The sequence below is a fragment of the Thamnophis sirtalis genome, unplaced genomic scaffold (genome assembly GCF_051295495.1).
Source record: "Thamnophis sirtalis isolate CommonGarterSnake01/CBP01778 unplaced genomic scaffold, rThaSir2_p1.2 scaffold_11, whole genome shotgun sequence".
Lineage (NCBI taxonomy): Eukaryota > Metazoa > Chordata > Lepidosauria > Squamata > Natricidae > Thamnophis > Thamnophis sirtalis.
In genome coordinates this window covers 45064002-45075359 of record NW_028261391.1, presented here as the reverse complement: position 1 = coordinate 45075359, position 11358 = coordinate 45064002, and the positions used below count along the sequence as shown (strand labels likewise).

Below are 11358 nucleotides of genomic sequence, written 5' to 3'. Positions count from 1 at the left end.
AAGCAAGCAGGCTACTAAATGTGGTAGCAGTTCTTCAGACTTTCTGCTATGGATCTCTTGAGTCCTACCTGAAGAAGCCAGAGGCTGGACCTGGGATTTTTTGCATGCAAAAAGTACAGATTTGATGTATGGGTACTAATTACTTAAAATCTATGCCAGTGGTGTTAAACTCGATTTCATTGAAGGATGCATTAGGGTTGTGTTTGACCTTGGGTGGCTCAGGGAGGCATGGCCAGGGGGCATGGCCAGCTCAACATCACTGTCAGGTGTGCCTGCAGTGGCCCGAGTGCCCTGTCAGCAAAAACGCGCTCCTGAGTTCTGTTCTTGGCTGTGACCCTCTGCCAGCATAAATGGTGCTCGGGAGGGCACCCTTAGCCCTTACAAGTTCCATTTTTGGCTGTGACCGCCTCCTGCAACCCTCTGGCGCACATAGCCCTCTTGAGCTCCGTTTTCACTGGCAGAGGCAAATGTACTAATGAAACAAAGGAAGATCTTCACTTAGGAAAAAATAAATGCACAGGTAGAGAGCATGGATGGATATCTGGCCTGATAATGCTAAATCTGAAAAAAAATATCTTACAACTGAATAGTAATTGGCAACTCAAAATAGCTACTGAGTATACTACAAGCTACTCAGATATCAAATGTGATTTTAAACTATGTGAACAGAACTTCATTTACCTGGTCAGGAGAAGTTATAATTACATTCTATTCTGAGTACTGTGTCCAGTTCTGGGCACCATGCTTTAATAGAGCTTCAGTTAAAAACTTGTAGAAAAGAGCAACAAGGGGATTAAAAGGTAACTCTTATTTTTAAAACAAAGTTGAAGCACATTGATATGCTTGGACCTGAGCAAATATTTTGGAAGGGGAATATAAGAGCACTTTTCAAGGAAATGAAGAGGTGTCATACAGAAGTCAAGACCTGTTGTCTATTCCTGAGATGGAATGATGGTCATAAGAAACAGGAAGAGAGTTTCCAGCTGAATGTTAGAAAATACTTCCAAAGGTTACCATCTAATAGTGGAACCAAGTATGTGAAACATGGTGAGCTGTCTTTTAAGGGATGTAATCTGGCATTATTTTGAACTTCTGCATTAAGGAAGGGACTCAATTGATGTACCTAAAAGTTCCCTTCTAATTCTATGACTCTAGTGGAAATGTGAGGTGTAAATATAATACATACATTATAAATTAATTAATTACATTTGTGAGGAGGAAATTAGAAACCTTTCTTTTGGAAAGATGGGCATATTGGAAAGCTATATTTAGCTGAAGTGGGGATGCTTGTAAAAAAGGGAGGAGCATGTCAGACCTTTTCTTGTAAATGCATCTCCTCCCCATATATAATGTTAGTCATGTGAATAATTTCTTACACCTACAGGCCTTTGGAAGGCACAGAATAATGTGTGAAATGAAGAAATTTTATTATTGGATTACGGTCAGTGGTGGGTTTCAATTTTTTTTAGAACCTATTCTGTAGGTGTGGCCTGTTTTGTGGGAGTGGCTGGGCGGTCATATTACTGGGTGGGAGTGGCTTGGCAGTCATGTGACCAGGTGGGAGTGGCCAAGTTGGAAAATGTGGTGAAACTCACTTAACAATGCTCTTGCTTAGCAACCAAAATTTTGGGCTCAATTGTGATCATAAGTTCTCTCCCTCTCTCCCACTCTCTCTCTCTCTCTCTCTCTCTCTCCCTCCCTCCCTCCCTTCCTTCTTTCTTGTGTCTCTCTCCTCCACTTATTTTCTTTCTTTTCCTTCCTTCCTTCTTTCCTTCCTTCTTTCTTGTCTCTCTCTCTCTCTAACTTTCTTTCTCTGTCTCATTCTTTCTTTCTCTCTCTCTCTCATTCACACACGCACCATTTCCCTCATGTCTGCCACTCTCAAAGAGAAGGAAGGACTCCTGCCTTGGGAAGGGGTTGGACTAGATTACTTCCATGTTCCCTTGCATTCCTCTATGTTCTCTTGCATTCCTCCCATTTAGTCACAAACAGCCCCATTCACTTTAAAGTTGGTCGCAAACTCCACTCACCCTGCACGCGCCCTGGTCCCACCCAAGGAGGCGAGCTGTGGGACGGGGGAGTCTGTGGCCCCACATCTTTCGATCTTCTTCCCCGCCTCAGTTCTGCGGGTAGGAGGTGCTGCTGCTGAGGTGGCACGGTGGCGGCGGGGGAGTTGGGGCACTGCTCGTTACCCATAGCGAGCCCAGGAGCAGTAGCCGCCGCCGCCGCCCTGCGCTGCCATCATTCGCTCCCCCTCAGGCCGTTGTCCAGGCACGCAGAGGGAGTGTGGTGACAGCGAGGGAAGCCGAGCGGGGGCAGCGCTTTGGTGGACAAAGAAGAGCTGAGCTGAGGGTGGAAAAAAAGCTCTGCCGGGTGGGGGAGCGGGGTGGGTTGCTCCATGGTGGGAGCCTTTTATTATTTTTTCTCTTCCCCTCACGAGAGTCGTGCCGACAGCAACGGCGGCAGGAGGAGGAACAGCCTGGTGTGCACTCCCAAGCCGGCCTGCCTGAGGAACAGGAGGGGAGTTCGGCTGTTTAAAAAGCCCCATGTGGAACTCCTCTCCTGTTCTTTCTTTTGCTGGTTGAACAGCCATGCGGGGCACGCTGCCTTGTCTTTCACAGCTCCCTCGTTTCCTATTGTGGGGGGGGGATTCCATGGATCCATGGAGAGGGACAGAAAAGATGGATTTCTTCCTCCCCCCCAATTGGAAACAAGGCGGCTTTCAAAGCAAGGGAGCGTGCCCCACGTGGCTTGTTGAAACAGAAAAAGAATTAACAGGAATGAAAAATGACTGATATGGATAGTAATATATATAATTTGGAACTGGCTGATAGATTGAAGAACACAATTGAAAACTAGTTAAACCTAATTGCTTTTTCTTGTAACAGATATAGTTGAATAATAATTGATATTGATAGTAATGTATATAATGTGGAGTTGATATGATAACTAACAATTGGAAGATTATACATAAAGAGTATTAAATACAATAATTATCACTATTAAAAACTAAATAAAATACATACAATCAAATGTTAATCAATACTGGGAAAATGTTATGATATATGATATAATTAAATATTATGGATGTCCAGCTAAAATAGGATATGAGGATTTGATGATAATAGAGGATTTTATAAATAAGTAAATGAATTGTCAGCATGTGTTATGGATTAATTATGTAATGCATAGCTAAGGATGAAGGATGTTTAAATAACCATAGGTAATTAAAACTGGAGGTATAATGATGTTGATATGGTAAATATTCGAGTTAAGATATTTGAATTAATATGAGTTAATGGAAGAGAAGCACCGAAGCATGTTGTAACCAGTTGATATACTTCTTTTTTTTTCTCATGATAGACACCTGTGTTTTGTTTCGTTTTCCTGCCTTGTCTCTTGTCGTTTTTGTCTTTTTTTGTATTATTTTTATTTTTTATTTTAATTTTTATTTTTTATCTGTCCTTTTTTTTTCTTTTTTTTTTTCTTTTTTCCTCTCCCACCGGTGTGGGCAGGGATTGGTCAAGATTATTACTTTCATCAATATTGCTAAATAATAACTACAGTTAAATGAAAATAGATATATAATAATGCCTTAGTTAATATGAGTTATGTTGGTTGACTGTGGAGGAGATGTACCAAAACTTATCTGTAATTGATTGATATATTTTTTACAGATGTAAAGAAAGATGTGTACCTGTTTTAAACTAAAATTAAAAAACATTTATTTAAAAAAAAAACTGCCAAAAAAAAAAAAAAGAATTAACAGGAAGGGAGGATTCGTTCAACAAGCCAACAGACAAGCCAATGGGTGCACACTGCTCTCTCCTCTGATAGCTGCCTTGTTTCCAATGAAGGGGGTGGGGAATCCATGTGATTTCCTACCTCTGCATGGATTCCCCGCCCTCCCTCCACCCGCCCGCCAGCCAAAACCTCCTGGAAGGCTTCTGCTGGCAGGCGAGTGGGGCGGAGTAGGCCAGGGGAGGTACCGTTCCGGTTTCGAGCCCCCGGAAGCCCTGGTACGGGAAGACTCGCTAATTTCTTTCAACTGTATGCACGTACCAGACAGAACCAGCTGAAACCCACCTCTGGTTACGGTACTTACCAGACGCCTCACTTTTGGTTTGATTAGAGACTTTTTCTGGTATTTCGTTTATGACATTTCTTGCCTACAAGCAAAAAAAGATACAGTCAGACACAAATGAAGACCCATACAAACAAAGCTCAGATCTCAGAATGTAAGTCAAGTAAAACATGACCCCAAACTGTTAAACAGAAGATAAAACCCCAAGAAGATACATTTGCCATGTCCCCAAATGAAGACATTTAATCCCTTTAGAGGACATAGGACAGGTCTTATATAAATAGGGTTCATCAGTCCATGAACAAAATGGCTCCAAATAATGACCAATGATTATTGAAGTGAACATTTTGTCCTGTTCCTCTCACGGGCAACCCAACGTATTGCACCGGCACTTGAAGTAAATACTTGAAAGGATAATTGTAGAAGAAAAGGAGGGTGTTACCTTTATTATAGTATTGTTGAGCTCTGAAGGGTTCAGATCAGATATCAAATTAAGTTTATCATTGACATCAGGAATCTGCAGAAAGAAATAACGCAGAAACATATATTTTTATTGTTTGAGCGACCCCAATTAAGCAATGGGAAATGCACTGTGCTTCAAGTGGGATGAAGTGAAAACATATAAAGCAACAGCTGCCACATAGAAATGTGTGTATACAGATGGATGACTAGGAGTTAATGAACACAGATCTAGACATTTTGAAAACATACTCCTACATTGTAATCTATCCTACTGTATTTTTTGGAGTATAAGATGCACCTTTTTCCCCAAAAAAAGAAGGTGAAAATCTGGGTGCATCTTATACACTGAATACAGCATTTTTGGCCTCCCGAAACCCCGCCCCCTTCACAAAAATGGACATGCATAGCCTTTAGGAGGCCTGCAAAGTGCTCTTGGGGGCTGAGGAGGGCAAAAATGAGCAAAAAAATGGGCTGTTTCTTTACTTGTTTTTGCCACCCCAGCCCCCAGGAGCACTCCATAAGCCTCCTAAAGGCTATGCATGGCCTTTTTTGGCAAAAAAAATGGGCCAGTTTTTGCTCATTTATGCTCCACCCAAGTCCCCAGGAGCACTCTACAACCCACCTGAAGGCTATGCATGTCCTTTTTGGCAAGAAACAGGCCCCTTTTCATGAAAAATGGGCCGTTTTTTGCTTGTTTTTGCCCCCTCCAGCCCCCAGGAGCACTTTGCAGGCCTCTCAAACTCTGCATGCCCCGTTTTTCCCAAGAAATGAGGCATGCAGAGGGTTTGGGAGGTCTGCAGAGTGCAAAAAAAAATTTTTATTTACCTCTTCAAAATCTTGGTGCGTCTTATATTTCAGTGTGTCTTATATTCAGAAAAATATGGTATATTGTGTTATAATTGGGGCACATTTGATCTTATGGCTTCTGATTTCAGCCTCCCATAGGTCAATTATCTCAGCAGTCTTATCCCAATTACATTATGCTTCCTTAGCCTGACTTTTAAGATGTATCATGAATTGCATTTCTATGCCCCCACCAAACACACTGAACAGTTTCACCATACCCCATTGTCAGGTGCCATTTAATAATCAGGAAAGAAACCATTCAACTCCATTCTTAGAATTAAGTGTACTTTTACTAATTACAAACGAATAGTAGCAATGCAAAGCTGAGTCTGGGTAAATTGGCGCGAAAGCATAGATATCATGTATAATTCAATCCCCTCCCCTTGGCACCCCATTCTATAGTCCAATAATAATTCACCCAACTGTCAGGTGGGAGATATCTTCAAAAAACATCATCAGGCTGGAATGCTGGACAGTTAGCCTTGGCGGGAAACTCCCTTCCTCCACATGCACAGAGAGGTGGTCAGGACAGCTTCTAATAACACTCCTCCAGCACATAATGATTCCCCTCCCAAATACCATGCCCCCCCTCCCCGTTTCAATGGCAGCCGAAGCAGCAGCGAAGCGAAGCAGAGGCTGACACCCTGACCCAATCATGTCTTTCCCTATACTGTCAAATAACCACCCTGCCCATCCAAATATGTCTCTCTCTTCCAAACCCCATTCTACCGTTGAGAAATTGGCCTCAGGTGTCAGGTTCTCTACGGACACTTTCTCACATGGGCTGTCACATCTTTTCAGTGTCGCATTGATTTCATTTCTCAGGTCAGTCAGATTTTTGTTCAGTTCTTCTTGCATTTTCTGCAAGCGAGCACCAGTCTGGTTGACTTTCTGGAGTTCCCGGTCTATGCTCTGAATGTCTATTTTTTAAAAAAGTAGAAAGGACAGAGTAAAGACAGGTGACTGAAGTGATCACTTAGTTCTTGATTGTAAAAGAACTCAGAGCTTATTTTATGCAAGATAAAAGAAACCATTAAGGTAGGAGTTGGACATGATATTACATAGTCCAGAAATAGAAGAAAGCATGAGAAAGAAGCTCAAAATAATGCCACCTTGATTTTGTTTGGTATAAGATGGGACAGAGAGAAACTTGGACAGGCTATCAAGATTCTGTTATTATATCCTAAACATTAAGTGACATTCCTAGATTCCCTTTAATGTCTGTTTCTTGAACTGGTCTACCTCAAAAGGCTGGCACTTATTTTGTCCACAGGGAATTACCCCTCAAACATAAAACATGACAAAGTCAATCAATAGATCTCCAGCAATTTCATAGTCTTTGGGTTCCCATGGTTTTGCTCTGGAGAGAAAAACAAGAACTTTTTTTTTCTTGTCATGGCATCTCTTATGATGAAGTTGGCAAATAACTTATCTCTGCAACTATAACAAAGTTTAGGGTTTTTTTCATGAGAACTTCTGTAAAAGTTCCTTCAACTTCTGGGTGCTCTCTATTACCAATGTATCTTTGCTTCCACTCTACTATTATACCCCAATATCATTTCCCAATCCAGTGTCTCTTGCAATACCTTGAAGAAGCTCCTCAGTTATGTTTAATACTTTGTTTGCTCGTTCACCTAGTTTTTCTTTAATCTTGCTCCCCAAGGTATCACCAATCTCTGCAAAGAAGGAAAGCATCAACACAAAGTTACTAATAGAAATATTTTTTCCACTGCCCTTTCTCTCTAAAGCCCCACAGCCATTTAAATTTTTTAGGATGGATGGTTAGAAATGTGCAAATCGAAATATGTTTGTGCATATACTTTCTGATTTGACCATACCCATTTTTCCTTCACTTTACACACACAAGCTCCGTAAGAAATGATATGATTCACATCAGTTGACCTAAAAAAGCTTGTGCACTCATGCACTCAAAAATAACAATAAAAATTTATAGCCCACCTTTATTTTGTACAACTCAAGGTAGTGTACATAATGCTCTTGCCTCCTATTTCTCTAGAATGGAAACATTCAGAGGTATTTTCCTAATCTGTAATTATAGGATGCAGTGTAACAATGACATTTCACAATTTGAGACATTTCTAATTTGTCATTGTGAATCCCATCTTTTACTTTCTTTCACTAGAGACTGCGTATGACTTTGCCCACATTTTTTTTACCCAAGATATAAACTTACTTGACAAGCTATTATTGACCTCCTCGAATGGCACATTACTAGACTTGACAATTTGATTAATTTCCTGTGGGAGATTAAAATAAAATCCCATTTTAGCAGAGAAGATAGCACACAAAACTAAAATCCTGAACTCGGGATTCATGGAGATTATGAAGAAAAATGTAGGATGTCATATACAATTTGAACACAACATTATTAAAATATTTTTATTGTACCAAAAGGCCCTCCTATATGTTTGCCAGTTATAAAGTCTAGACTATTCGTATATAGATTCAGTTGGCAAAGTAACTGTAACCATCAGAATTTTTTGAAGAAAACAGTCATTATATAAACATCAAAGACTGAATTATAGTGTACATAGAAAATAGGTCCTATATTGCCCTGCAACAGTATTTGTTGACAATCTTAGTAGACTACTTCTAAGGAACTGTCCTATGAGCTTTTTGTCACACAAAAAATATGATACACAAAATAAATGCAATATTTGGTTTCTGGGGGTAAATGAGGGAGGGAGGGAGGGAGGGAGGGAGGGAGGGAGAGGGAGGAAGGAAGAGGGAAAGAGATGGGGCTAATTTTGAAGATAGTCTAGAAATATCCATTAGTACTGAATACAGCAGCTAGATGAATAACTAGAATGGACATTATGGCCATATGTTTCCTGCGCTGGCTAATTTCAAGTAAAAAAGGATTGATACCAACCAATGAAGTCCTTCACACCTTGGGACCACATCTTCTGAAAGGATGTACCTTTCTGTGAACTGCTACTTGTTCATTACAGTCATCTTTAGAAGTCCTCCTCTAAATGCCCTTCTATCATGGAGAATGGTGCACAACCATATGAGTGACAGCTCTCCAATTTTGGCATAGTCTCATTGGAGATAAAACTTGACAACCACTTTTTTGATACTGAAAACTAACATGGCAACTGGGACTGATACAGAATAGGGTATGAAAAACATAGGATAAGATAGAGCGGTAAACATATAATATAGACAGAGTGTGTCACATTTACCTGGGGTAAAGAATTCAGATAAACATCCAGGTTGCTCACTGTATTGTTGAAAATGACAAAACCTTTCTCTAGACCTTGGGATATACGTTGGTTGCTGACATACGCACATATATCTCCAGCCCTTTAGCAGAAGAAGTAAAAAAGAGAACAAAGTTGTGAAGGACAAACAGTAACATCATTCAACAGACTTCAAACAAAGCAACATGTTGAGGTCTTGTCCAATGGATATAAATGCAATCAATCATTCAGTCAATCAATCAATCAATAAATTACTTAAACATTGATGTGTTAAGAATTTGAAAAGTTATCGGAATACACATTTTGTAAAATGTTTAGATATAAATGAGTTGAGTTTTTTCTGGCTTTGCATGATGTATGAAGCAGTGACGTGCGGTGAGGTTTATGGCTGGTGAGGCAGTCCTCTCCCCCGACACCCCACTGACTAGCACTTTCTTTCGCCCGCCTGTGCTCGTGGCAGAGCTCAGGCGGGCTGCCACAAGCTCAGGCGGGCTGCTGCGAGCACAGGCGGGCAAAAGAAAGTGACTTTCTTTCGCCCGCCTGTGCTCATGGCAGCCCACCTGAGCTCTGCCGTAGGCGGGCTGCTGCAAGCACAGGCGGGCGAAAGAAAGTGCTTTAGTCAGTGGGGTGTCGCGGGAGAAGAGAGAATGCCCGAGCATTGCATTTATTAAAGAAAAAAGAAAAAAAGGAAATTTGAAGGAAAAGAGGGAGCGTGGAGTGGGGGTGGGGGGCATCAGAAACGGAGAAAGAGAGGAGGAAGAGTGAGCTTGACGCTGCAGCTTTAAACAGAATGGCAGAGTTGAAGCCTCTAAAAAATGCGCCCTCTACTATGAGGCAGGAGAACTGCGTGCCTCAACTACCTCAGGATTTTTTTGGGCTTTTAACCCTCGCTTAACTCTGTTCGAGCACCTAAAAATAAGACTAGTTGAGGCACGCAGTTCTCCTGCCTCATAGTAGAGGGTGCTTTTTTTAGAGGCTTTTTTAAACAAGCAGTCATTTACGGTGTGGTAGCAGCTAGCTAGCCTAACCTCAGCACTCGCCTTTTCCCATTTACATTTTTTTCCTTTTCATGATTGACAGTGGTGAGGCTGTGCCTCACCTGTCTCCCCTGACTGCATGTCACTGGTATGAAGCCAATTCTGCCTTAACATTACCTATGAACTAATTTATTATGTTCAACAATATATGTTTTTTAAAAAATACCTTAGTGTTATGTGTGAAGCTAAGCATAATATCAGGAAAAAATAAGTGTGGTTCAGAGCCAGCACTTAATGCCTTGTGTTCTCTCTAATATTACAGAATCATAGTATGATTTCAGCTTGGAATCCCCTAGTTAAGTGATTTGTCAATATATATATATATTATTCTGTAGCACCTTGTCTCTCTTATGGCTAACTTTGATCTTTGTGTCCTTCTGGGAATAGTATAGAAACAGATTATATACTAAGGGTTCTCCAATGTGTGGGAATTTTTGTAGGAAAATATAAGGGTGTGTGTTCAGTCCACACATGTTCAAGGGCATATCTATGTTTTAAAATATGCTTGTTTCTGAAAAAAAAAGTGCTGAAGGGAGCTTTGGCAAAATCAGGCATTATCAGGAATGTTCCAGGCTGCTATCACATGGTTTAGTCCCCCACAGTGGAATCTGCTCCCTCTCCATGGGCATTTCCTTTAGTGCTTTCCTGCTTGGCCCAGCCCATCCTAGGCCCAACTTTCAGGAAACCATTCCCCAAGTACAAACAGTCCTGACAGATTTGCCAAGGAGACAAAAGAACTGAATCACATCTTAGTTAACTCTGTCCATCAACCACTCTGCATATTATCTTAGGAACATCTGCTGTGTTAAATACTACCCATACAAATCAAGGAATCTGATTTCAGTGTGCTTCCAGAAGATTGATCACGTCGCAAAATCAACAAGAAGCATCTTAAAGGGTAATCTATTTACTATAACTTCATCTTTCATGGATAACTGCCCACTTCATGAGATACAATTATAAACTTTAAGGTGCTACACAATTCTCTGTCAATGTAAACCAACGTAGTGGTGCAGGAGTAGCTACTTTAATTCAGATACTATAAAGATAAGGAAAAGCCCATACAGTAGTCACATTCCCACATGTGCATTTATTCTCCATAGGATGAAACTTACAGAAGAACAACAGTGATGCCCAGCAGAAAGCAAAAAAGAGTCCGTCTCTTGCAGGCACTGTGCTTATTCTGCTTCTGGTACATCTGACCGCCACAGTGTCCACAGCAGCGGCAGCAACAGAAAAACAAGCCCACTAGAGGCACAAGGACAATGAACAGAAGACCAATGACAGCACAAACCAGGAAGCCCGTCTCATACTTGAGTATCTAGACATGGAGGGAAGCAAGAGAGAGTTAACAGGCTTAGCAAACTGTAAATGCTTGTCCACTTCATAATGCAGAGAGAAGGATAGGAGACTAAACAGAAGACTGCCTCCAGGAATGGGCATATTCAGTTGGATTTACCTCAGATACCATCTTGTTTTACTACTTTTACTGCCTCAAAAAAACCCCATTAAGCAGCAAGAGTGTTATTTTCAAGCCTCAATCAATTAACCAGATCTAGCAAAGGACCAGGAGGCCTCAGCATATGAAGTGTTAGGCATCTCCACATTTTTATTAATCACAAGAATTACACTCTATTTACCTCTTTATAGACTGTCTGGTTGTTAAAGAAATTTTGATGGTTGATCACGTATGTCAGGAGATCTA

At 40.9% G+C, this 11358-nt stretch overlaps 1 protein-coding gene across 4 annotated transcripts in view; it reads right to left on the bottom strand.

The window, feature by feature from the left end:
• The window catches only part of LOC106539215 (prominin-1-A), a 42568-nt gene that overhangs the window by 13116 nt on the left and 18094 nt on the right, over positions 1–11358 (bottom strand). For all 4 annotated transcript variants that reach the window (XM_087725721.1, XM_014053960.2, XM_014053957.2 and 1 more), the window contains exons 3-10: positions 11294–11355; positions 10769–10974; positions 8599–8719; positions 7587–7650; positions 6979–7068; positions 6122–6312; positions 4527–4601; positions 4106–4169 (exon numbers count right to left, since the gene is read on the bottom strand). In XM_087725721.1, coding sequence (XP_087581847.1) covers positions 4106–4169; positions 4527–4601; positions 6122–6312; positions 6979–7068; positions 7587–7650; positions 8599–8719; positions 10769–10974; positions 11294–11355 — 873 coding nt within the window. The remainder of the gene's footprint in view (positions 1–4105; positions 4170–4526; positions 4602–6121; positions 6313–6978; positions 7069–7586; positions 7651–8598; positions 8720–10768; positions 10975–11293; positions 11356–11358) is intronic.